This window comes from Anoplopoma fimbria, chromosome 19 (assembly GCF_027596085.1).
Source record: "Anoplopoma fimbria isolate UVic2021 breed Golden Eagle Sablefish chromosome 19, Afim_UVic_2022, whole genome shotgun sequence".
In the NCBI taxonomy this organism is placed as follows: Eukaryota; Metazoa; Chordata; class Actinopteri; order Perciformes; family Anoplopomatidae; genus Anoplopoma; species Anoplopoma fimbria.
In genome coordinates this window covers 2226166-2253937 of record NC_072467.1, presented here as the reverse complement: position 1 = coordinate 2253937, position 27772 = coordinate 2226166, and the positions used below count along the sequence as shown (strand labels likewise).

The 27772-nt window shown below is 40.4% G+C and overlaps 3 protein-coding genes across 5 annotated transcripts in view; 2 read left to right on the top strand and 1 right to left on the bottom strand.

Annotated features, from left to right (window-relative positions):
* The window catches only part of LOC129107893 (pro-cathepsin H-like), a 243842-nt gene that overhangs the window by 166415 nt on the left and 49655 nt on the right, over window positions 1-27772 (top strand). The gene's annotated exons all lie outside the window — the stretch shown is intronic.
* LOC129107892 (retinol dehydrogenase 13-like) lies at window positions 870-8514 on the top strand. Of its 2 annotated transcripts, XM_054619497.1 has the most exons (8): window positions 2987-3194; window positions 3512-5136; window positions 5704-5844; window positions 5926-6117; window positions 6207-6368; window positions 6500-6616; window positions 6716-6920; window positions 7809-8514. In XM_054619497.1, the coding sequence occupies exons 3-8, from the start codon at window positions 5733-5735 to the stop codon at window positions 7903-7905; spliced, it is 885 nt and encodes a 294-aa protein (XP_054475472.1). In that variant the 5' UTR covers window positions 2987-3194; window positions 3512-5136; window positions 5704-5732; the 3' UTR covers window positions 7906-8514. The 2 variants fall into 2 exon arrangements, with proteins under 2 accessions (XP_054475470.1, XP_054475472.1); XM_054619495.1 differs by lacking the exons at window positions 2987-3194; window positions 3512-5136 and adding an exon at window positions 870-1093.
* Window positions 9107-10692, bottom strand: ankrd34c (ankyrin repeat domain 34C). Its single transcript, XM_054619492.1, is given in 2 exon segments — window positions 9107-9294; window positions 9297-10692. Coding segments are annotated over 2 exon segments (1584 nt in total).

Below are 27772 nucleotides of genomic sequence, written 5' to 3'. Positions count from 1 at the left end.
CAGCAACATTTAATGTTATATAAAGAATCTGAGGTGCAACTACAACTTTAACTTAATTGTCCCTATAGGGAAATTTGTCTTGAAGCAGGGGCAAACACAGACTTAAACATAATTTACTCAAAAATAATATTAATAAGTAAAACAGATGTTTAACCCCCAACACAAAGTGGGATACAATGTGTGTACTGTGACATGTAACATAAAACCTGGAACTCAGCCATCACTATCAAACCACTCATTTACTGTTAAAACTTCATCACCATCAGAGGCTTCCAGTTAGTTTTAGGAGAAATTTAAAGTTTTATTTACTTATTTATAGGCCTTAATGTGTTTCCCCTGGCGATATTGTAAGCTACAAAGATATGTATCAACAGGTCTGTCATTTTTTAAGTTAAAACTCACCTTTTTAGCTTTGCTTTTATTTAGAACGTATCTAAAAAAAAACATTTAACTTCAACTCCTCTTAGAAAACTCTAATAATAAATATGATAACAATCGCAGTGGTTATGGTAATGATAATTGCTGTTGTTATATTTTCATTTCACCTTATTGTATTTCATTTAAAATTCGTATTTCAATTTGTAATTGTTTTTTCATTTGACTTCCCTTTGCAAATTTATTTAGTTTAACTTTTCTTTTAATTTGTGTTATTTATATTCATTTCGACAGATTATTATTATTATTATTATTATTATTATTATTATTATTATTATTATTATTATTATTATCATCAAGCAGGCAGGGTTCAATATAGCATCAGAAGTTTTAAAATGTTCCTGAAAATATTATTTAGAAGATAATTAACAAGAAGAACCAATAGGATTCGTCTGTGTGACGTCAGGAGGCGGTACTTCCTGGAGGAAGGCTGAGTTGTTACATAGCTGTTATACATGTGAAGCGTGTCTTCTTGTTGGTTTGCGGTCACTTTGTAGCTCATACAGGTGAGACCGTAAATAAACAGAAACACACCTGCAACCGGGCCTACACAGGGGAAGGTCTTGTGTAAGGATTGACAGAACCATGCAGACCTTCACAGCGATGAGGGCGTTTGTTTTCCACTATCCTAAAACCATTGCTCTGGTCACAGTTACAGGTAACTCACAGTCTGATGTTTCAGTCAATGCACTTGGCTCATACTAACACTGAGATAGTTTACTTGTTGTAATTAGAATGAGATCGAGATTGCATGCTTGGAAAATGACAATTGAAAGATTCATTTTTGCTACAAATTCATATTCACAAAAGTGTCTACTTTAATAATTCAAACTAAGTGTTTATTTCTGGAATCATTGGACATTTTTGCTTTATTCTTGTGTAATTGCTGCATTAGATTACAGCTGCTACATTAGGACATAATTACTAGCCGGTCGTACTGATCTGATATAGCTCATCATCACTGGGGTTTTTATACCAGAGTGAAGACATATCACAGATTAAACAGATTGAGAAGTCAGAGAGAGTTAAAGAGTTGCAGTTGGAGTCTGTTTGTCAGTAGAAACACTTTATACATCATTTCTTGTCATTTCCATTCAGTCCTGTGAGGCTGTGTGTGTTGGATGAGTTATGTAATTCCAATTTACCCCGAAACATTGAGCCTAATACATTAATTCCAGTGTTTAGGAGAAACCATAATCATATTCTGGATTATTTAATAATGACATCACAATCCGAATTTCAAAACATACAGACGGAATAACAGAATTGTTACCCAAGTTTATGGTGTCAGGAACTTTATGTTTGTTTGTTGACTACCTAAATAGCCCTTTAAATAAAACAAGTCCTTCAGCCATGTCAAGTACCATCCTCATGCCCTGATTTTTTTCCCAGGCGCTTCCCCAGGGGATTTACCAGTGTACACATGCATATTCCAGGCATAGCTGGACTGTGCATCACATGCTGCCCATAGGCCCTAAAGCATTTTGAAGATTATAAAATTGCATGTTATAGTGACCTCAATATCATCCAAAACAACCAAAACAAATGTGTGTAAAATGTTGATATTTCTTATATGTTTTATACAGCTAAATCATCAAATTGACCCCAAAGAACACCGATGCGTACAACATGTGTACAGGACATTGAAAACATATCATCATGTTAATTTTATGTTTATCCAGTTGTCCACATTAAATTAGGAAAAGTCATTAAATATGAAGCAACAAAAAATGATGTCAATCATTTATTTAGAGACGTTAAACAATGAATGGGGTCAAATTGACCCCAAAGATAATAGGAGGGTTAATAAATAAGTCAAACGCATTCTGCCGGTAGAAATCGGTCCTGCGCTTATGAGCAGGACAGAGAACACAGTAAAAAATACTAAGAACATAGTATAAATACACAAAGCACACTATAAATACACAGAACACAGTATAAATACTCAATGTTACCTGTTTGTTAAACAGGTAACAGGCTGCAGAGAGAAATACATGATGATTACTTTGTGTCTTTATTAATATTAGTACAGTGATGATTACTTTGTGTCTTTATTAATATTAGTACAGTGATGATTACTTTGTGTCTTTATTAATATTAGTACAGTGATGATTACTTTGTGTCTTTATTAATATTAGTACAGTGATGATTACTTTGTTTCATTATTAATATTAGTACAGTGATGATTACTTTGTGTCTTTATTAATATTAGTACAGTGATCATGTGTGCAGACACAAAATCAAAAGTCTCTCCAGCTGTTAAAGGCGACTGACAGCTGATCAGCAATTTAAGAGACTTGGGATGTACCCACTGAAATATGTTAGACCTATTTCATGTGTTACACTCAAATCATTCCGGGTGTTTCTAGGGGCTTTAGGACCATGGGGGAAGCATTAGAATTGCCGTGTGTAGCAGCTTGCACGTCCGCTGCTGATTCTGATTGGCTAACACAGGACGGCGCACTGCTGATTCTGATTGGCTAACACAGGACGGCGCCCTGCTGATTCTGATTGGCTAACAGTGCTGTCAATCTCATCTTGGTGGGCATAGCTAAATCCTATTGGCTCTGACGATTCATGGGGACGCAGAGGCATGGCATTAGTTTGGTTTGGGGTCATGTATGTTACTTTTGCGGTCGTTTTTTCACCACTTTGTTGGGATTTTTTGAGAAAAAGATGTCAAAACAACAACCAAAGAGATTTGTTACTGCTGAGGACGCTGAGAGCCTCGTTTGTCCTCATGATTCATCGTCAGAAAGGTATGGATTGTCTTATAAATGTTATATTTTATATTTTAACCACTTATTAACATATGATGACTTTTAACTCTTTCATAACTTTATAGTTTTAGTAAACCCTTTTCTTGTCTATGAATTATGTTTTTAACCACATCCCAGTTTTTAACTTAACAGATGATGAATTTACCATTTCCTTTAACTTGTATAAGTGCATATTTCCAACTTGTATACTGAGCAGTTTGTGTGTGTTTATGTTTACCACGTTTATTGCTTTTATGTTTACATGTATTACAATTTCAGAACCAGACCACTGAATGTATATATTTTTGGGTTTACAGTGATGATGATTACGAGCCACCACTTGCCAGTGTCCCAGGACCTGCAAGGGCCCCACAGCCACCATGTCAAAAAGCAGATCGACTATCGGCTCTAGGACTTTTACATCCCCAGCCGTTATGGCATGTGGCATGACAGAGAGGAGGAGGACATCAAACCTGACCCTCTCAGATTCATGCCGGCCAGGATCCCAGGCCCCACATGTGACACCGGCACATCATGGTCTCCCATCAGCCTCTTCCAGCTTTTCTTTTCAGCATCTGTTGTCCGAAAAATCATTGACAACACAAATGCCAACGCTGCCAAGAGAAGTGCTCACGGGTGAAGGATTTTTACATATTCCTGGCCATTATCGTTTTCACTGGCCTTGTGACCGTACACCACAGGTCTGATTACTGGAGGAAGAAATGGCCATACAACTTCCACTTCCCCAGTGACAACATGACACGGGACCGCTTTGAGGCAATTTTGTGGTCACTTCAACTCAGCGACCCAAAAGAGGATGAGGAAAATGACAAAAAAAAGGAACGCTGCTGAATATGACAGACTTTTCAAGATAAAGCCCCTCTACGCAGAGATGGTGATAGCCTGCAAAGCCTATTTCCAGCCGTATCAGAATCTGTCCATTGATGAGCGGATGGTCGCAACCAAAGCCCGCAACAGCATGAAACCGTACAAGGACAAGCCCACAAAGTGGGGTTACAAACTGTTTGTGCTGGCTGATGCGTCGATAGGCTATACCTGGAATTTCTTTGTCTACACAGGCAAAAATGAGTCCCCCACAGGCCGCGGTCTGAGTTACTCAGCAGTGATGGACCTTTTGCCTTTTCCTCTCCTCGGTGGCGGCTACACGTTGTACACTGACAATTTTTACACAAGCCCTGCTCTCTTCACTGATCTGTACAAAAAGAACATTGGCTGTTGTGGGACCATCAGGAAAAAACTAATTGGCTTCCCTAAGACCCAGACCAACGACCTGCCCAAAACGGCTGAGAGGGGGGACATACGTTGGCTCCGGAGTGGCAAACTCCTCTTCGTAAAGTGGATGGACACGAGAGAGGTAACAATGTGCTCCACAGTGCATCAGGCCTACAGTGGACAGACAGTGAGGCGAAATGTGAAGGAGGCTGGGGTGTGGCAAAACAAGTCCATACCAGTTCCGGACAGCATCCCGGACTACAATCGTAGCATGGGTGGTGTACTGATCGGATTTTACAGCGTCCGCCACAAGACGATGAAGTGGTACAAGACTTTTTTTTATCACTTTGTGGACATCGCTGTAGTGAACAGTTATCTCTTACACAAGGAGCTGTTCAAGTTGAGGCAGGACCCCACCCAGACAAAGCCCTTTATCCACAAGACCTTCATGGAGCAGTTGCCCAAGGAGATGCTGGAGTTTGCTGAAAGCTCAGCAGCCACCCCACCCCCACCCTCCACTGCTTGCATGCCCATGTTCTTCAACAACGAGGAAACAAGGGTCAGGAGGAATTGCAAGAGGTGCCACGATGCTGGAACGCCCAGGGTGAAGACGGCTGTGTATTGCAGGAGGTGTAAGGTTCCTCTCTGCTTCACCTCAAAAAGAACTGCTTCCAGCTGTGGCACGATGGACAGTAACTTCCTGATGGATGTGTGTAAATAGTTTATTGGTTTTACCTGTGTTTTTACAGTTTGTATTGTTACAGAAATGTTTACAGTTTGCTAAAAGTAAATCTGCTCCATTTGGATTCAACATTCAGTTCATTTGTGTGGTTATTTTTTGAATGGGGAAAAAAAAGAAAATTCAAATGGCACAGATGGTGCCAAAATGGCCATTTTGGAGACCTCGTCTGAACTGTTTAATTTATGCATTTCTAAAGAAATGTCAAATTTTCTCAGGGCCTAAATTGACATCTTGAAAAAGCTTGTTTTCATGAACCCTACCTAGAGTAATAAAAAGAAAGAAAGAAAAAATAACAAATTATTTGGTATGAGAGGCTGGAACCAGCTTCAGTCATTTTCAAGCATATATTTGTCACTTTTGCTTGAAGAATGACTAAAATGATTAATTAATTAACCAAAAAATTGCCTTTAGTTTGGATTTAAAACCTTTAAGACATCTGAAGGTATTTTGGTACAAATTTTAAAGTTGCCGCGCTGTGAACAGTTTTCTTTTTGAAGGTTGGAAAGGTTTTTTAACTGTGTCTACATCTTACAGGAGTGGGACTAGTTGGTGTGAAGAAATGGATGGCAGGTGGAGTGTGTCGTAGCAAAGCCTCGCTGGAGGGAAAGACCGTCTTGATCACCGGAGGAAACACTGGGATTGGCAAAGAAACGGCTGTTGACCTGGCAAAAAGAGGTTAGTGATTTATCCTGGTTTTATATATCTTGGCATATCTAATTTATTTTGAAATGTAAAAGATTTACTGCTGTGTTTCAGGCGCGAGAGTCATTCTGGCCTGTAGAGACATGGACCGAGCCAATAGTGCAGCAGAAGAGGTGAGGAAGAGGAGCGGAAATGACAATGTTATTGTCAAAAAGTTGGACTTGGCGTCTCTGCAGTCAGTGCGACAGCTAGCCAAAGAAGTCCTCGCAAGTGAAGAGAGGCTGGATGTTCTCATCAATAATGCAGGTAGATGCAAAAAATCACATCTGACCACTGATGCTGTGATATATCCAACAGCTTTGAGACTTTTATTTACTTTTAAATATCACTTTCAGGTATTATGAGCTGTCCAAAATGGCAAACTGAAGATGGCTTTGAAATGCAGTTTGGTGTGAACCACCTGGGCCACTTCCTTTTAACAAACTGTCTGCTGGATCTCCTGAAGAAGTCGACTCCGAGCCGCATCGTCACTGTCTCCAGTTTAGCCCATGAAAGAGGTTCAGTTTTTTTCTCTGTTTCTATTTCACTTCAAAAGATGTAGATTTGTATTCTCTATCAGGGATGGCATCCTTTTCAGAGTAATTTAATATTAAATACCACATCTGTGAATGCTGCTTTCACTCAACAGGTCAAATCTATTTTGATGACATACATCAGGAGAAAGATTACCTCCCTCGGAAAAGCTATGCACAGAGTAAACTAGCTAATGTCCTCTTTTCAAGAGAGCTGGTGAACAAGCTGCAAGGTATAGAAACATTTTATTCCTCACATCAGTCATTTCACAATCTTAAATAAACTGCCCATTAAGTGGATACATTATGCCTTTTATCTTGTCATTTTGCAGGTACTGGAGTAACGACATACAGCCTCCACCCTGGTATCATCCGGACTGAGCTTGGTCGACACTTCTGGCCCAAAATTCCCCTGTGGAAGAGAGTTCTGTTTACACCACTCATGTTCCTAATCAAGACTCCAACAGAAGGAGCTCAGACCACCATCTACTGCGCTGTGGAGGAAAGCCTGCAGGACGAAAGTGGACTCTACTACAGGTCAGTCATTGTAAATCAGTGGACGGTAGCTTCACTATGAGAGCTGAGACATCACTATCAATACAACATACTGTATATTAGTATATCAAACTCGAGGGGCGATTCCCTGGCGTTACTTTATATTCTATTACAACCATTGCCGGTTAAATCTGCTCAGGAGCCCCAGAGCAAAGGTTTGCTTAGTTACTCTGACAAAAATTGACTATTAATCAAGCAGACAGAGTAAAATGCACAAGAAAAGTATTTATTGTAGTTTCATGTTCTTTGCCACCTGATCAATGTTAGTTATTCACTAAGGTTGATCTAAAATAGATTTAAATATTGTTGGGGCGGGACTAAAGAGGTGATTCATAACTATCTGAGGTTTTACATCTACAAGGGACTCCTTTCACATCATACATACAGCACAGTAGTAATTTAATATTCAAGTTGTATAAAAAATATTGACCAGTACAACTTTAAAACTAGATCAAGATCAGGTAATGAAACAGGACTCAAACTAAAGGCCCATATCAAGTCAGTGGACATTGTGCTTCAGTGGTGCATAGTGTCAAACAAAATAAGAATTAATTTAATTACAGTACTACAAACTGCTGGCCACTTAGTGAATCTGTGGCTTTTGTGGCCAGTACATACAAAATATTGATCAATTCCTGTTTTGTGAGAAAACCAATTTTGCTGGCAGTGGTAAACATCCTCCAAATAGCCAGGGCTAATGTTGCTTATCATAAAATCCTCTGAATTACGGTCAGTATCTTGGACAGAATGCTGCAGCACCACTATATATTGTAAGTGACCCTGTGATTTCCATACTTATTCATATCATTGTATCCTGAATGAGAACTTGTCCTTCCACATGTTTAAGACTCAATTCTTCCCTGATTGCAGCGACTGCGCCCCTAAAAGCGCAGCCCCTCAGGGTCTGGATGATGAAGCCGCCAAGAAGCTGTGGGATCTGAGTGCCTCTATGGTTGGTCTGACATAATCACAGTGACATCGGTGGTGATCGTCATCATCTTCGTAGTAACAACGGACTGCCTGAGGAGGGACTGGTGCTCTTTCTAATGAGCATCTGTGCGGCTGCTAGCAGCTGAGCTCCTACTTAATGTGACAAATGAGTAAACAGACAGAAAATCACAAGTGATAGACATTTATTCAGAATATACAACAAACTACTTGCAAAAATACTATGGATTTAATTATGTTTTCTTTTTCTTAAACAGAAGCAATGCTTCACAGGTAAGTTACATGGAAGCTGTATGATCTTTAGTTTTGATTGCCATTAGCGTGAAATGACATTTTAATTGACAAGTTTCACCAATGCCTGTGTTGACTAAGGGCTCGAATGTCATTCTTTGTTACTTGATTTCATCATATAAGAATTATATTTGAAGGTTTTTGTAACACTGTTGATAGCAACATTTCATTTTTTTCCCTCCTGGGCAATAAAGTGCTGTTATACATAGCCCATCGTTTTACCTGTTTGTTAAGGCATATTTTTCATTCATTCACATCACATGTATTCATTCTGTTCCATGTGAGACCAACAATATTGAAATAAAACACATTTTGGTTACATCATCATGAATTAAAAATTCTCCTAATACATTAAATGTATCTGTCCACACTTTTTTTTTTGTAGGTTTCTTTATCTTGAAGGCACTTTGTACAGATTTGCTACAAACAGTCAAATTTCATCTTACTCAAAGCTACATCTTAGACAAGTGCATCACATTTTCTGTTAAAATAAAAAGTCCATTAATGGTTCTAATTACATTTTGCACAATGTGCACCAAAGTGGCCTGCTGGCTACAAATGGACCCTGTATGTTCCCTACGCATTACATTATCATGTAAGAGAGCTAGTTAAGAGGAATAGTACCGTGTCTTGGCATTTACATTCAAAACTGTAATACATATACAGCAGATGTTGTGAATATATGATAATCCTTAAGGTTGGGTGTAACACAGGGAGGAAGTCTATCTATATTGCTCAGTTTCTATATATATATATATATATATATATATATATAAAACATTTTTTTAAATAAATCATACATTATTCAACATCTAGATGGCTGTGAGTCTACACAGCTGAACCTATCGGTGTACTTCCTGTACTTCCCACAATTTATGGTGCTAACAGTTCTACTACCACAATATGTTCTGCATAAACACCATCACTAACTAATGCGCCAGCTCTTCGAAATCCGAAAGCTGCTTCATCTGCTCCACTTGCATAGAGTGCCTTCTCACAAGTTTTTTCTTGGACTTGAGGCCACCTCTCTTTGGTGTGTTTGGTGCTACTGGAGCTATAGATCTGATACCCGTGGCCAGAGGTGAGGAGGGCTTGCTACTGGCCCCGATGTCAGGGATGGGGGGTTCGGGTTGATGTTGAGAGGGGGCAGTTGGCCGGGCCTGGTGTGGGAGATGTGGTCCAGGAGCAGCGTGCCCGAGCCTCTCCTCTCCAGGACGCCCGGCGGACGTCTGTGTGCTGTGCTCGGGGAGGACGTGCTGGCGTTGCTGTCTAGAGATTCTCTGGAGCTAGTTAGCATCGCTAGAGGAGAAGTGTTCAGTTTCCTTCGCTCCACTGGGACCTTAGGAGAGTCTAACATGTTAGAGCCTGAGTAGAGCTGTGAGTCTGAGTCATAGTGATCGTTCCCCAGGTGTCTCCTTTGCACTGTGTCTCTCAGAGTGGCAAGTCCGCTGCTGCAACTGCTGCTCTCCTGCTCCGTGGGCACAGTGCTGCGCCGTGCCAGCGGCTGGTGCGGGCATAGAGCTCTCTCACATGACGCTTTGGACGTTGGAGGAACTGATATCGAGGTTGTCATTTTGCAGGGTTGGTCAGCAACCAGCGGGAAGAAGCTGTCCTTCCCGTCCACACTGCTCTGTCGAGATAAAGATGACCTCTTACTCAGAGAGAGTCCGTTTACCCCAGCGACGACATCCTCAGCAGAGCTGGCTTTTTTACTCTCCTCGTGGGCAGCTGCAGCCAGGACTGAGGGAGCAATCAGCCCCCAAGGCTCTGACTGCAGCCTCTTCAGCTGAGGCAAGCGTGCACGTTTGGGGTTCGCAGGCCGGCGCGTTGGAGACGGCGGCCCGTTGGCGAGCTTTGAAGCTGAGCTGGAGGTTTTAAGCTTGGTCTGGAAACTGAAAACAGTGTTTTGTTGCTCTTGCTCAAGTGTGGCCGATGCAGTGACCTTGATATCAGACGGAGAGGTGCAGTACGCTGAGGAGGACTTCTCATCCAGCTCTGGGGACGGGGGGACATTTAGGTACTGTTTGGTCGTTTTAGTGCCAGACGGTGACTTGTCTGTGGTGATTATGATGACCTCCTTGCCTTTAGCTTTGCACGCATCCAAGAGCAGTTTCAGTGTCTCCTTATCGTCTGCATTGATAGCGTAGACCAGGGCTGAGGCCCCGCTCCTGTCCTCCAGACTGGGGTCAGCTCCATTGCTCAGCAGGTGATCCACCACCTCGTGTCCAGCCTTGTGCATGCAGGCCTGCATTAGAGCTGTCCTACCAGCTTTGTCCTGTATGTTGGGGTCTGCCTGGTTGTCCAGCAAATATTTCACCAGCTTCGACTTGCTCACGCTCTGCTGGTCCGTGTGTGTGGACATGCAGGCCACCATGAGCGGCGTCTCTCCGCGTTCATTGCTCTCGTTGATATACGCTCCTCCGTCCAACAGGAGCCTGGTGAGTCTCAGGCGTCTGAGCCACACCGCCTTCAGGAGTGAATTCCCATCTGTCCGCAGCTCCAATATATCTGCCATCTCACAGCCAGTCACAGATCGTCTCAGCGATGAACTTACAGCTCACAGCCCTTTGAACAAAACATTGAAGTAGTTCACTTTACATTGCAGAATCTTTATATTTTAATGTTGTTTGTTTCTCTCTTTTGCCAAATCACCACCAGCAGGTGGCAGTCTGTTACAGCATTAATATTATAAACATAGCTCACTGTTCATGATACTGATATAGGATATATATATATATTATTTGTATAACAATGACGGTAATGGGTTAACAATGTATTTTCCCCCCACATTGTTAACTGATAATGGCCATGCCCCAAAATCACCATGCAGGAGACATCATGGTAACAGCACCTGTTAGATTCACAAACAATGCATGATCATGAAATTTGGATATTAAAATCAAAGTTTATCTCGTTATATCTAACAAGACAGTTTGTCTTTCACCATCATATTCATGTAAAGCGAGGAGAAAACGCGTCCACCAGCCTGTGAGTGCGCACACACACCAGGCTTGTTCATCCTTTTCAAAAAAAGATGTGCAAGAGACTAGATGTATTTAACATATCTACAAATACAAATACAATGACTGACAACACAATCTGCTCAGACAGGCGACATGGAAACATCGGGTCGCTGTCCATGGTTCTCATTTTGGAGAACTTGGCCACAGAAACGCTCCATCACAGATGATGGGTGGGTCGTCGTCTGTTCCTCCGTTAAATCCAGCTCAATGAAATGATGTTCATTGTGCAAATGTTAATTCATATTCTATATAACATGATGCATGCATCTTATGTTAAATTGAATGTAATAGGTGTGTTTATTTCCCCCTCCTCCTCCTCCCCCAGAAAGCTGCGACGCAAGACATAAAGTTAAATTAATTACCTTTTCCTTTTCAATCATTTTGTAGTTTAATCATTCTGCAGAGCAACTTAATGTCTGTTAATTGTCTTACCTGGTCAGAAGGGAGGTTTCCCATGTTCAGAGTGCCTTTTTCTCATGCAACAGGGAAGGAATCACGGGGGGAATGAAGGATTCAAGGAGAAAGTTTGTTGCAGGTCTTCACTATATCCCTGTTGTTCTGTTCCCATCGACAGTCCTGCTCCAGTCTGCAGGGCTCTGTGCCTCTCACCACATCAGTCCAGTGGGGAGGACTCCTTCCACTGCGCACTGAAGGAGCAGAACCTGGAGGTGCTGCTGGTTATAAATAACTTACTTTCTTGCTTGTTGAATGAAACGTGTGTTCTTTTGACGTCAGAGTAGTCGACCGAAATAAAAGATGATGATGATGATGATGATGGAAACCTCTGTCCTGATCTCTGTAACCAGCGTTGCCTCCCAAACACATGTAAATGTTCTGCGTGTGTGTATTTTTATTTGAATAATTTCAAAAGGACAATTTGTAAATGAAAGCAACTGACACTGAACATGAGAGAAATGAGGAATAACTACTCACTGAATATTCTTTTTTATCCTTTTATGAATGTCTGAATCAATGCCTCAGATAGTAAGCCAGAGCTATAAATAAGAATTAATCTGTCTGCAGTGTGCAACATCAGTGCATGTTGTTGGAATAAAGACAGTCCTCCTATCTGCTACGTAATAAAGGGCACAACAAGACAATTCAGGTGTAAAATATGACAAATGAATCTTTGCTGGATCACCATCACACTGCTTCTTGCAGGAAATGCCAATATGGTACATTCATGCATTCATGGACTTCCTTATTAATTATTTGAGCTTGTTTATGCAAATCTCCGACCAATTGTGTCTCTGATTGGCTTGTGGCACTGCTCAATAAATGAATAAATACAGCAAAAATATTCACACACAAAATTATATATATATATATATATATTGCACAATTAAAGAGGCCAAAACTTGTTGCAGCCATCACAGCTATACAGCCTAATAGGGACATTTCTATTTTTAGGTTGCTATGAGACAGCACAGAAGCAGTTTCTAATGAGAACAGTGATTTTCTCAGCCCTGCAAGGAACAGGTAAATCAGACACATAACATTCCACCAAGGACTGCAAGACTTTTGTGGCATTTTACTCAAATACCTTTTTTGATGCTATCTTTTTCTTTTCACTCGCACAAGTAAGCTACCACCATCACCACCACCATGTTCAATCATTAGTCCTCTGACCTCTGCTCTCTTCCTCTGAGACTGGGACTAATCACATTATGACCCATCCAAACACTTCTCAGGACTCCGGTCGTCAATGCTGGCAGTGATTTCTTACCTGTGATTGCCTTCTCAGCCCCCGTGGACTTGTTGTTCATGAGGCATTTGGAGATGCTGGTTTTACAAAACAGCACATACCGCGACCAAGTCAAAACAAAGTGTCCCTCCCATTCGAGAGACATTGTCATCGAAATGCAGAAATCTGGTCTTTATTTGGTCAGAAATCTATATTAATGAGACTTAATCAAAATATTGTTTTAATATCTTGAAGAGTGCTGATCTTATGTTTTGTATCAAGCAACCTGAGGGAACCTGCAACATATGTCCTTAAATTCTTGGTTTTCATTCCAAGAACTGGTTGACTACCTTAAGTCCAACTGTTAATTAAATTACGTATCATGTAGAATCTTTGTTGATTGGAAATTACCTGATGGACAGACCTACGGTCCACAAGAACATGATTGACCAGGAACCAGACCAAGGCCAAAGCTCACTGGTTTAGACACATTCATTAGCACTGGGAGGCACAATAACGTCAGCAGTCCTCAACAGCGTGATCTTTGCCCCATCGATGCTGTCGTCCGCGGTCTATTAAAGGGAAAATAAATAATTAAAGTGGAGAGAATAAGTGCTGTCACCCCTGGGAGCAGTATCCATTTTCAGATATCTTACATCGCAGCTGCTGCTCTTCCTCCCCTCCTTTCTAAATATAACCTTTCCTTCAGTCTGCATTGTGAGATTTTTATTCAACAGAATACTGCAGCTCGAAGACTATTTATGGATCCTATACAAGTACATGTAAAAGTTATCAACAGTTATTAAATTTAGAGTCTGGGCACAATGTCTCCTGAAGTCGTCAGCAACAGAGAACATGATGTCTGGATTTAATTCCCAACTAATGTCACTGTTTCAAGAAAAGGAAAGGAAAGGGATTCAAGTAAAAGGTAAATGGGAAATAAACGTAAATATAGTATATCCTGGTACCATACCTAGACTTGCCACCATATCTATTTTTAAAACCTTATGATGATTAAATGTTTGGTTTCACCAATGTCAGTCCATCTTTACAAAATGTTGTACTGATAGGTCACACTTTTGTATTTTTAGACTTTATCCCTAACAATCACATGCAACTGGCATATATCTGACTCTCAAAGTCTTGTTTTAGCTTTAAAAATGTATTGCAGATTCTCTGTCCAGGATAAGGGGGTCAAGGGTCAAAATTGGTTACAAAAGCATCATAACAAAAAAATGAACAGGCTGTTTGAAGAATGGGACTTTGATCAGCCCACACACTGCTTGGACTACCATAACAGCCGGCTAACTTAGCTTAGCATAAAAAGTAGAAGGTGAATCAGCAAGCTCAGCTGTGTCCAAATGTAAGGAAATCCACCCCATTTCCCCTGTTTCAAGTGTTTTGTCTAAGCCACATTAGCCGGCTGCTGGCGGTAGCTTTATATTAGCGTGCAGACATGATATCAATCCTCCCATCCAACACTTGGCAAGAAAGCAAATATGTGTATTTCTTAAAATGTCAAACTTTTACATAAGAGGATTGAATAATGACCTACGGAAAACAGTGTTCTATGATTTAAGCTGTTTTAAAACTGTGTATATTTGAATTTAAATTGAGCGTAGACACATCCCCACTGTCCTGCCGACCTGATCTGAATCTTCTAGAAATCTGCTGCTGTCACACACAAGGATGTTTGATATGTTGAATAGTTGTTTTTATACAATAACTTCTTTTTTGTTAATCACACCCATCTTTTCCATCTTAACAACTACATTTGCAATTCTACATAGAAGTTTATTTTTCCAGAGTTGATATATCCCTCGTTGTTGTTGTGCTGTTTGTGTTTCTTCCTCTGTGCTGGTTGTCTCTTTAGAGACTGTGTTTGACATTCTCATGGCATTTGGTGTCTCTGCGATTGTATCAAGCGAAATGTGTGGGCTGCGACAGCAATGAACCGGCACGAACCCTGCTGCAGCTTTGCACCGGACTGCTTCATGCCTCCCTCCTACCTCGGCAGATTTAGGAAAAATGCCTCCAGTGCAGCTTAAAAACCTGCCACCCCTCACATGTGCTGAAAGTTTTTTTTTTTTTTTTTTTTCACTCATACACTCATGATGATGTCCCGTGAAGTATAACACATTTTCAGAGACACTTTGATCTTTTCATATTGAGAAGTGCTACCTTCTCATACTTGAAATCTTGAAATGGTCTCACTCCTCCTCTGTCTCCATCTCCTTCATCACTCCTTCTGTTCTTTCACATCTCGCAACGCAAACCAACACCTGCCCTTCTGGCGAGCATTAATTGAGTAGAGCATTATTCAAGAGCTTTATACAGGCAACAGTTTTGCTGGGTGATCATTGTGTATGTCGGCTGTATCCTAGGAGATTGGTGCATATCTAATAAGGAGTTTGTTACTCATTTTGCAGAGTGGGCACTTTGATGTCCTCCGTGTTGAATTTTCTGTTTTAGCTCAACAGCCTCCTAATGAAGCAGAGGGCCTGAAGCTTCAGAATTGGTTGCTTATCAACTCTACACCCCACTTATTAGTAATTGTTATAGAGCCTTTCATTGGATATTGGAATAGGAGGCGCCTTAATGGCCTGTCAGTAATCAAGGGGTCAAGATATATCCATGGATGACCCTATTGTTAACATCATTAAGAATTTTACCATCAATATCCAAAACCGAACACTTTCTTCTTCATGTTTCATGATGCCGTTCTTTCCTGTCCTCTAAATCGACAAGTGTTTCTACAGTTTATCTTGTTTAGTTTCAGGCAGTGTTTGAGTAATTTTGAGCAAAATTGATGTTTTGGTAGGATCCGTCACACCTCTGTTCACACCACCAAATCAAAAGCTTACTAGTATGCCTGCCCTCCCATCGAGCGGACAGCAGAAGCTCTCCCTGCTATCAAACAAGGTATCTAATGAAACACTACAGAGGAAATACACAGCAATCAATAAACGTCCAGGGATACCTATCTGTGTATCAAGATTACTGGGCCTTTAACACCTTGCCTTTTTAAGATTTTGCTCATTTAAACCTTTTAATAATGTATGTGTAGTGTTCTATATCTGTATTAGTTAGAGGTTTGTAGGATGAGGAAGAAAGTGTTGAATAAATTTCAGTGCGAACAACGTTTTGCGCTGTGAATTCATCACAGACTGTTTCAGAGCTGCATCTGTCAGAAGTTTGGGTCTCTCAGAGTTTGTGGGTACATCAGTGTGGATGAGTGGATGTTCTGACAGTGAGTTAGAGAACTTCACTCTGCTCGCGGTTCACACCCCTGAGACTGTGACGTCTTTGACACCATGAGGCACTCTGACCAAAATACACCTCCTCTGCAGCACAAGGTGGGGAAAGCGCTTTTTCCGTGTCTGTTGTTGCTGGTGACGTCAAATCATTCCTGTCCGTCCTCGAAGATGTCGAGGCTCATCTGCAGAATCAGACATGACAGGACTGAACACGATCAGCCATGCCGCTGCAAAATGAGCCCTCTCTAGGTGACAGAACTAACAATAGATCTGAAGCTTCATAAACATGACTGTAAGGCAGGATACCTGCCACCTATTAATTCAGACTGAATCCTGCTCCACTGGGTGCAAACATAATTAGTCAGTGAGCAACTGAATTAACCGTATCAACCTATAGTAGGCTGAACTTTACATCTCTTTATATATCTTCTCTAATAAATGTAATCAGCCATAAGCCTGCTCCAATAAGACAGGGCTGCATGGAGCTTTTTGTTCAGAGAGCTGATTGTTCTTCAGGTTCCCGATAAGAAAATGTTTGCAAAGAGAATGTACAAGCGCGTTGCAGCTGGGTCTGATCAGCTGTGTTGGGAGGTGGGAAGAGCTGGCAGGTACCAGAGGAAAAGCACAAGTCAGTAATTATTGCTGGGTGCTAGGAGAAAGGAGTTGTGAGACAATGAAAGCTGTCACACTGAATGCATTCCAACTCCTCAGAGACAAAACGCTCTTACATACACTTTCTGGTTTTGCTTTTGCATCCAGATTGAGACTGAAAACGCTGTCTGTTGTTGTAGGCTGTACTTTATTACAGCAGTGCTACGAGTAGTGTGCTAAAATGTTGAAACGCTGATGTTTAGCAGAGGGCAATAATTCAATATGATAATTTAATGCCTGTCAATGGAATCATATTGTGATGATTCATATATTGAGATATCGTGAGGCACAATTACGTTTTTCTAAAATGATAATAACAAGCAATTAGTAACTGAAATTTCTTAGAAAATCTGATCATTTTGCACTAGAATTATTAATTAATTCAGAAAATACTCAAAAGTATACAAAACCATGTGTCTATTTTATACAGCTTGTTTATTGAATTACCACTGAATGTGCTTTATCGTAATATATTTTGTAAAATGACCTTTATCAGGATAGAAGAATTTAGCAATATTGTCAAGTTGTAGTTTAGCATGTATGATTAAACCATGATCATCCCCTTAATATAGCATTCTAGCACGCTAGCATTTGCTATTAAGCAATACTTAATGGTAACGTCATTAGTTTTGTGGGGATTTGGCCATAAATCGAAGTATTGGATTAATTTAGATAGTGATGATGGCGCTACATGGAAAGTTAAGGAATCACAGAAGTTTGATTACATTACATTACATTACATGTCATTTATCAAAGTATTGGATTACAGAAGTGTATTCAACATAGGAATACATGAATGCCAAAATTTCATCCAAGAGGTGTTGAGACATTTCACTCTTATAAATTACAACCTCATAGTGGCACATAGTGGAGGAAACATCAGAGGATCACAAAAGTCAGTAGGATTCATCGTCTAGGAACCATTAATGTTTGTTCAACAATTGGTACCAATCCATTAAGTAGCGAAAATGAAAAATTTGATCTTCTGGTCACTGTAGATGGGATCAGAAGTGATAGGATTAATCCTGTGAGCCATCAATATCTGTATGAATTGTCAATGCCTATCCATCCAAAAGTTGTTGAGATATTTTAGTCCGGACCAAAGTGCTGGAGAAACGTTGGACATTTCTGTCCGTAGAGAATCACAGCACGAGCATGGGGTTAATATGTCCAGATTGATGGCATGACAACACTGTTCAGTCAATCATAGTCATACCAATAAGCAGTCATTGATCTCTATTGACCTAAAGGAAGGTAACCTCATCTCTAAAATGAATTATTTTATGACTGCATATACCGGCAAATAAATCTTGAAGCAATACATCAGCATCCTGTTGTTGAAAGCATAGTGTCACCTGCATATCACTCACATACTCTCTTACTCTCTAAATCTGAGCGCTTCAGCTGACACAATCTGCTGAGCTGCCTGTGTTTGTATCCTGCTGTTTGTTCACACAGACCAGGCAGAACTCGCATCAGAGTTTCCAACAGGAGGTAGAGCGAGCGAGCGAGGGCTCTCTCTGCTTGAATCACAACTCTCCTGTTTTTTTAATCCCCCTTCCTGTCTGATTTCAATTCAAAACAGGCATGACAATAACACACCACCACTGCGATCTGGCTGCTAGCCTGTTGGCAAAAATACTTGGTGCGGAGAAGATAATAGACACAATTAAAATACAGAGCGCTGAGTTAAAGGGAAGGAAAATTCAGTTCCCAGTGTGCTCCTGAGGCCCAAAGCGCTGAGATCCATGTTTGTGTTCCCCCAGGCCAAGAGCTCTCATACCTGACTGAGCAGATCCAGATAAGAACCAGTTATCTTTGCCTCACAGCACTCGACAACCCAGAGGGAGATCACCTCTCTGAGTAGACACAGCAGTCTGGGATTCAATCAAACCAGAAGAATACCATTTACTCCATGTCTCTCCAACTTCCATCTACAGTCACTTTAAAAGCACTGAAATGTCATTAATTGTACAGAAGAGGGTTTTGAATTAAAGTGCCTCTGAGAGCTTAATTCCTATGTCTGCCCTACAGCCCTGTAGGTAAGATGTAGCAGTATTGAAATAGATGCAGCTTTCTGTTATTATTTGAGCCAGGAGCTATGAGTCATTAGTCAACAGGTCAGAAAGGTGCGCTGTAATCATGAAGCATTGAAGTGTGAAGCCAGAGAGCTGTGGAAGCAGGCAGACTTGACGTAAAGAAAACATATTGAAATCTATTGATTGGTGATGTGCAATAGATATTGAGCTGCTCGTTCACACTAAACAGTCGTACGTCAAACTCCTATTGTTAAAGCTCCCAAAGTCAGAGATTCAAATTTTAAGTATTTAATGGTCAACTTCTGAGAAAACAACCAGCCACAACCAAAACGAAGATCCCAAAAATAGGGGAAGGGCTTCTTCGAACTGAGGGGAACTAGAGAGTAATGTTCTATGTCAAATCACATGTAGTCATTTGATCCTTTGTTATATGTAAAAGATATTGATGTGAAGTTTTTTTTTTTGATGACTCAGTCTTTGAGCAGACGGAGGATGAACTGGTGTAGGCCCTCTTCATTACTCTGGGCTCTCCCAGCGTTTGTGTGAAGAGGAGTCAGTTTACTTTGGCTCCAAACTCAGAGTGACAAAGATCCAGTTGGCACAGTTTGAGAGCAATATCTTGTGTGGTCGGATGACGGCATTGTGTCTTGTTTTGAAGGGTTTTCAAAGGTCTACAACTCAGTCCAGATAAAGACTTCCTGTCTCACCAGTAGAGCTAAACCAGGGCACTACTTTATCCTGCAGGGTCACACAAGGAACGTGTTGCATCAACCCCATCTTTGCTTTGACCTAAAAAATGGAACATTCCTGTCTGGAGACATTTTTCTTTATGTAACTCTTCTGGGCTGTTTTATTTATTTTAGTATTACATTCCTAATTATTAATTGAATTCTAATTTTAAACTTTATAACTATTGTCAGGGTTGTGTTCGAAAATACTTTTGAATCCTCTTTTCCTTTTAAGCTGCATTTCTGATGGCACACATGCAGTGTTTTCCATGGCACGATTGTGTCAGTTTCACAATGTGGTGACTCATGTTTATCAGCTTCTCGCTTGTTGTGCCTCCTCCTAATATGAGGTTTGAAGAATGGGGAGGAAGTTGTGTGTCAGTGTCTATATCAGTGTCTGTGTTTTTATGTTTAAGAACTTGATATCTTAATGTAATATCTATATCGTCAATGAATAAATGGAATATTCTATGTTCATTTTAACATACAGAATGTAAGAAAAGGGATTTTTCCATTGACGATTATTTGTCTCTTCTGCAAAGCTGTGTGTTGCCCTCAGATTCAACCTGCGATGCTGCTCTCTATTCAGTGGGACGCACTGAATGTTGAATGGAGTGGGAAGCTGATTTCGTTAGCGCTGCTGATCAAAGGGTTCACAGGGCTTCTCATTGTCCAAGTGTGCCTTAACAAAATGGTCACAAAGCATAATCTGCAGCAGCTGTGCAACAAATCTGATCCAAACAAGAGGGTGATAAGTTGTGTTTTCTAGAAAATGATGCAGCAGTTAAGTCATTATTGAGCTTCATGAAGACTTTGCCTTTGCACGGTTATGACTGATCTGGGTACAGCTATACAGGCTTAGAAATATCCACTCGTCTTGTGCTTGCAGCCAGCTGTGGTTGTCTTTGCACCCAAATTGGTGAGTAGATATCGGGGAGGAAGATTTTGGGTCATCACTGTGAAATCAATTACACGCTCTGCAGTTAAACTGCGACAACACAGCTCCAAACCTGCGATTTATCATATGCTACTTGCTCTACAACGGGGCTGCCGCAGAACTGATATCTATTCTCAGCTGCTGTGATCTTGGCTAGTACTCTCTATACATAACAATTTTGGCAAAATCGATGTTAATTCAAGTTTCTGTGTGCAAGCTAAAAATCTGTTGTATCACAAGTGTTGCACCTCCACAGACATGAGAAGATGTGTCTGTTTTACAGTGTCACTGTTGATACAGGCACAGATGGAGGGGATGTGCCCTAAATAAATATGTAAGTAGCCATGCTGAGTTCCTGGTCCTCCTGCTGCTCCCACTGATGCTATTGATCTAATTGCTCTTTTAAAGCCCAAATGCCTCAACTGAAATGTTCCCGCTGTAAACTATTCAGCGAAAAGAGCTTCAGGGTTCCTCATTGTGAGCTGCTCATTTTGTGATCAGGGCTTTCATATTCCTCTCTCCTGCACACACAATGACTGTCTCGGCAGCCACTTTCTGAGAAAATTACGCTACAGTTGATGGTTATCTTTAGCTTTATGAAGCTGTAGATGTCGGTAATAACGGCGTTGCCATGCAGGCGCTATGACATCTGGGTAATATTATATTATAATATTATTATTATATATTATTACACAGTCTATTTTTATGTGATGCTAAAGAATCGGTGTATGATTATTTATGATTGGCAAGGCAGACAATAAGAGGAAAGGAAGGAATGAAGCAATAAAGAGAGGGGGCAAACCAACAACTACATTTATCAGAAAAATATAATCAGATTTATCCATTTTGCAATGTATACATTATTTCATGGATGTATTTTTAATGCCCTGTCCATTATGAAAACCTTCATCTTCGGTTAAACACATTCCATCAATCTTGTTTCAAGAGTTTTATGTAATCCACAATATCACCAATACAGGATTTGTGCGTTTGCCCACCGACCCCCATGATGCCGGATTACCTCACAGGTAGACAATCAGAAACAGATACTGAACACAGAAGAGCAAAAAATAAACTTTTCAAACCAACGGGAGCAACACCAACAAGAGTAATGTCTTTGAGTATTTTCAGGGATGATTAATGTGATTCCCAATCCAGAGAACAGCCGACCAGAGAGAGCACAATCCATGAGGGACTGTGGTTGGAATTGAATGGGGTCATACGAAAAAAAAAAATAGTGTAAAAATAACCAGTGAATGTGCAGATACAGTGGATCGCTCTCTGCTTATGGTACTTTGTTTATAAAAGATTTAGAGATGCTAAAGCATCTTTTGTTACCATTTTTTTCTGTTCACATGATTTCAATTTGAGGTTTTTTTTCAAATATCTCCATAGTCTGTTTTAAAGTAGCAAAATGTCATCCTTAATTTTGCAAAATAAATGCAATTAACTGGGGTTTTTTTGGCCACTTGGGGGCAATGGCTCCTTCGTCCCCTTACTCGGACCATGCCCGTCTTCATACTCTGCCTTCGCTTTTATTTCAACTACACACCTGTAAAGTTTCAGGACTGCGACACTATCACGTTGACGAGATCTGTCCACAGACAAACAGAAGTAAAAGCACCTGGCAAAGTACTCAAAACCGTTTCTGCGGTGGTTCCTGCTACAGTAGGTGTCTCCAAGACATTTTGCCATGAGGACAAACACCCAGACTCACAGGGTGAAAATAAAACCTGACAAAGATCCACGCCTGTTCTCTCTCACCAAACACATACTAGTCCCACAAACTATTAGTTGAGTTTGATGTGAAAAATAAAATCCTGTTACAGAGACAGGATTGGTTTCCTCTGCATATGACCAAACGAATTGTCATACCTTTAAATACAGTTTTACAATAAACCTCACAAGGTGAAAATAAATGAAAATAAGCAATGATTAAACATTTAAAGGCCCTCCCCTGTTCTCCCAAAAATGTAGACTCACTTTCATTTCACAAAGAGAAAATAAAACATACTGCAAATTTCCATACAGCCATTTAATAAATGAAAATAACTTGACATTGTATTTTTGATTTGATAATGTCAAATGCTCTATAAAGGATTGCATTACTGTCTAAACATATCCTACTATCCTTTATCTCAACATTGGTGCATTGTGCCACTGACATTTGCCGAGAGAGATATGATTGACATTTGGTGTGAGAACATTTAAAAAAGAAGATAAGACATTGGATTTGAGGTATTCAAGGCACGCTGCTGTGGTTGAGCACAAATTGTTAGTAGAGGTTTGTCTCGATCAATGTGATCAGCCATGCACAGCCAGGTGTGTGGAGAAGATCAGCGAGGCACAGGGACAGGGTTTATAAATAAACCAAATAAAGGACGATGCCGTCAGTGACCCCTGAGATGTGGCTTTGGAAGGGGTGGAAAGGGAGACGTTTATCCTGAAGAAACTAATAAAGCACTGTCTGTCAGCTGGGAGGTGAGTCAGCCCAGAATAGCATCATTAGAGAGAAGCAGTGCTCTGATCATGTCTCTGAGGGAAGATGACCACCACGCTGCACCACACATCCAGCCGAGACCACCGAGAACCACGCAGAGCGAGCAGGATCACAATACAATCTGTTCCTGCAAACAGCAGCTCTGCAGCACATGCAGGCTAGAAAAAAGCAAAAACGCTTATGGTGTTACAGTCAACTGTCATGGTGATAATCTCCTAACAGAAAAAAAAAATCAATCATCTTATCAAGCATCTTTTGTTGGATAATGATGTGTTAGTATGCCAAAGCTGTCATTACACCTCTCTCACACAATAGTCATTTAAAGACCTTTTACAGATGGATGCTCTTCAACTTTTTCAAATGTGACAGTTGGCAAATGACCAGATGATTGCCGCACGTCAAAGTCTTATTATCATTATTATTATTGTTTCCTAGAATAGAAAATACAACATATCATTAACCATCATTGATCTTGTCAATGCATGCTTCCATTTACAAACACATGAATTCCAGGTTTCTTGTTCTTGTTGTTCCAGATTTCGGTGGCAATGTCCAAATTAGATTCAATTTAAAGAGTTATAATCAATATAAATATGAACTCAATATTTGAAAGTGTTTGTCTTAAAGGAATAGTTTGTAGTTTTGGGTAATGTAGATCATATTATAGGATTGATATCACTCTCATGTTTATAAAGGTCAATTCATACTTTCTGCAAGAATCCACTTTGGTCTGCCTGACGAAAATGTCGTCATCCACCCAGCATGCGTGCTGCGTGCACATGTTCTAGTTTCATTCCTCACTCCAGCCCAGTTAGTTGCATATGCATCTCTAGCTGGTTTGGCAAGAAAAAAAGGAAATAACAAAGTGGATGCTGGTTTTGAAAGAGGTTGTGCGAGGAGATCAGCCTTTACCCCCATCTACACAATTAGTTTAGCATAAAGAATGAAAGTAGGGCAAAACAATTAGCCTGGCTCTGTCTAAAGGTAAATATAAAATTCCTCACATCAGCACTTTAAAGATCACTTAATAAAACATTATTATTATTATTACATACAATTTCTACCTTTGGAGAGAGTAAGGCTCCCTGTTGCTGGCAGTCTTTATGCTAAGCTAAGCTCCTGCTGGCTTTCGCTTCATAATTAGCGTATTGATCGACTCATTTCCCTCTTGACTAGAAAATGATCAAGCATTTCCCCCAAAACGTTGAACTGTTTCTTTTAAATTACTGAACAAAGCTAATAGCTTCAGTAGTGGTGAAATTTCTCTCACACTAAGACATAGACTTTGAACATGGCCTTATTTACTCTGGCAAGTCTGCATATGCTCACTGGTTTGCTGTGCAAGGCTGCAGTTTCTTCCAAATACCAGACATTTTCCAGCAGTCTTCAAGTGCTGATACAACTTTTAGAGCTGATGAGAGTCAGAAAAACTGCATGCTGCTGCAGATATTAAGTACAAAGAAGAAACAGGAGTATTGAGGACGTGCAGAACTACTTTAGGCTCTCCCACATTGCTGAGCTCTCCTTGAATGTGACACTGAACAGATGTGGAGGGATGAAGTGGGGTCAAGCTGGAAGAAAAGTAGTAGATTAGAAATAAAATTAAACACGTAATATTCTGTTTTTTTTAGACATAATCAAAGATGCTGGGATTTGCACTATTATTTATGGGCTGGTTAATGTTTAGTCCAGTCTTGTGCCAACTCTCTTCCCACAGACGCAATTCACACCCAAATACGACATCAAATGCTGTGAATCTTTTTGTTGGAGGTACAGCTGGTATCATTCTGGTTTTCTTGTTTTTGATGAAATTTCAGAAGCACATAGTTTTATTTGAATCATGTGTGTTTCCTTTCATGTAGCTTTCAACATTTTGCAATGTATGTGAGCTGTTTTTTATGTAGAATTTGTTTTCGATATACATTATTTTGAGATGTTTATCACCTGTCATCAGCCTGTTGATATACATCCTCAGTTGCCAGTTTATTAATGTGTTCTCATACAACACTCCTGCAATAAATTATTCCTTCATGAAGGTTATAATAATCAGTATTTTATGATGATGTTTTAGAGAGGCTGTGATTCAACCCTATTTTCATTTTTGAGTATGTAGTTTGTGGTGCTCTTGAATTGCATTGTATTATACAAAGAGAACTTTCTATTATTTTTCACTACAGTTCTTTCTTTTTGCTACTGTAACATTTTGTTTAAGCATTTACCATCTCATAATTATCTCTTTTTGCCAGGGTGGCAGCTGTTCAGCAACAACAACACCTCCTTTGGTTGCTCTTAGCTAGCTTTGTAACGCTGCAGGAATAAGTGACATGTTTGACACATTTGTCACACGTTTCTGGGTTGAAAAAGTCTGTATTACAGCTTGAAAAAAGAGTCTTTTTTGTTCACCTATCCAGTGTATGTCAAACAGAGTTGAAAAGGTTAAATAGATTCCTGCTTTTGGTTTGTGAAAGGTCAATAAGGTGATTTGAAAAGCTCAGCATCCTGGAGAGAAGACTCTTTGGTCCGTGATCCTTACTTGCACTGTCCAATAAAACACAATGGAGAGTAAGGTTTAAAAAAACACAGATATCCAATGGGAGGATCAGCAGGAATAGTTTCATTCATTCCTCTGCTTGTGTGGTGGCTCATTTCTGGGTATGAGTGTGCTCTTCTTGCCTTGTTATAGTTTACTGATTGCTGGAGTATGCTATAAGAACATTTGGCAAACATACGCTCATGTATGGCAGCACATCTCTTATTAGCACTTTGCCAGACTTCCTGTCAAAGCTGACGCATAGAGGCATGAAGATGTCACTCGCAGACTGCTCACGAGCCACCTTCACTGGTCTTGTCAGCATCTTTTGGCATATGAATGAGGAGAAAATGCAAACCGAGTGTCACAGAGCATCTGGGGACCACTTGCTCCTCCAAAACAAAATGTATTAGAGGGAAATAACTTTAACGAGGTAGTGCATTTAATATGGAGTTGCATGGGTTTCCAATGATGATTCAACTGAATGAATTATGGGTTGATTTCTGGTTTTATATGTATCCTCATTATTTGCATTAGATGTGCACAGTGGAGACTGTTGTAGAGTCCCGGCCCTGCAGCCTTATCTACGGTGTCATAGATTCCTCCTGTGAGCAAGACTGGGACGTAGGAGCTTGCACCAATTAGTGCCTACAGTCGCTTTGCCACTCGTCAAGCCATAGTAACTGCTGAGCTCCATACCAAGCAGATGAATACAAACCAGTCTCAACAGGCACAGTGCTGCTCTCCAACAATTAATTGCTGGGCTCCTTCTCCGGGTGTCCTGAACCCACCCCGGGACGGTTTCAATGAGATCTGTCATTCAGCCTGTCCCCTGCGGTGGGCTGGTATTCGGATGATGCATGTCTGAGAGGGCTGGTTTTGTGGCACTGTGGCATTTGAGGCGGTGGATGCCCGGGTAAACACTCAGCAACAGATGGTGGTGGGGAGCTCCAAGCATCAGTGGGAGGTCTGGTGTTATAGCTGGAGATGATGGGGATTTGCTGCCCACTCAATTTTAAGGTGTGCTTCATTTCTCCCCCTCTTTTAGTCCTTAAAAAAAAGTATGAGCAGGCCATTTTTCATCTCTCCAATATCCTGGACATAATCATATCTCATTAACGGTTCTATATTTTGACGAGTGTGAAGCTGCTATCTATTCAAAAGGACATCATGCGTCACGATGTGGTCGCAGCTGATTTCAAGACCGTGTCAAAATAAATTAGCAGCAGATATTAATAGGACGCGGAGAACATATCACAAAACTATAGTCAAATGTACGGTGATATTTAGTGCCCTTTCTGCTTCCAGCGATGCGCACCAACCCATCCTTCGCCTCTGTCTTTTTATTGTGTCGTCATGGTGATGGGTTTTCGTCTTTGTGTCTAATTAGAGAGCTTTAGATGTATTGACTATCTCAGATGACAGAACACTTCTCTCCTAATACCTCTCCTTGTGTCGTCACCAAACGGTCAATCTTTTATTAGAAACGCGCATTTGCAGCCACAAGGAACATGTGGACCATGTGGACAGAAACCTGTAGTATCAGAAACAGAGATGGCTGTCGCAATGGTATTAAGTGAAACTGTTATTAACGTTGATTTATTCACGCTTTGAGAGAAGATCCTGCCTTCTGTGATGATCACTTTCACAAATAAACTCTGTGTGACCTTAGCTGGCAGACACTGGCGTCAGTAAACAAGTTTTTTTTAGAAATAAACATCGCTGCAAGTGTGAAAATCCCAAATTTATCCCAGAGCGTGTCAGCAATCAAAAATCAAGTTCTTAATGACAATGCATTGTTTCCATAGTTACTAGTGAAATAGGAAAGGGATGAGCCAAAGCTTTCTAGTTTCACCATCGGTTTTAACATCATGTTTTCAATGCCTCCTATTAGAGGGAACATAATGTACACACAAATGTTAATCATGACTGTGACGTTTAGAGACATCAGCACCTTTTTAAAGGTTCAGCTAATTCCTTAATCTGTTTCTTATACGTCAGACATTGTCTTAACTGGGATCTTTTGTAAAAAATGAGCATAGAAGGCTCTTGGTCAAAGCGAAGAGAAATACAACCGTTCTTCACCCGAATGTAAACACAGTTATAAACAGTCAGAATTGCCTCTAAACTTCAATAAATAATAGTGGCATGATGGCAGCAGAGTCAAAAAGAATTTGTTCTTTGTCACTGCATTATCTTTAAATAAAATGAGGCATCTTTGTCCTTTTAAAAGAATCTTATCTTCT

What these genes read in the sequence shown, in the direction of transcription:
- LOC129107892 (XM_054619495.1), top strand. Translation starts at nt 1,021, where the DNA reads ATGCAGACCTTCACAGCGATGAGGGCGTTTGTTTTCCACTATCCTAAA. An exon ending in TGTTCTCATCAATAATGCAG is followed by an intron (nt 6,118 to 6,206) that starts GTAGATGCAAAA and finishes TATCACTTTCAG; the next exon opens with GTATTATGAGCTGTCCAAAA. An exon ending in GAAAGTGGACTCTACTACAG is followed by an intron (nt 6,921 to 7,808) that starts GTCAGTCATTGT and finishes CCCTGATTGCAG; the next exon opens with CGACTGCGCCCCTAAAAGCG.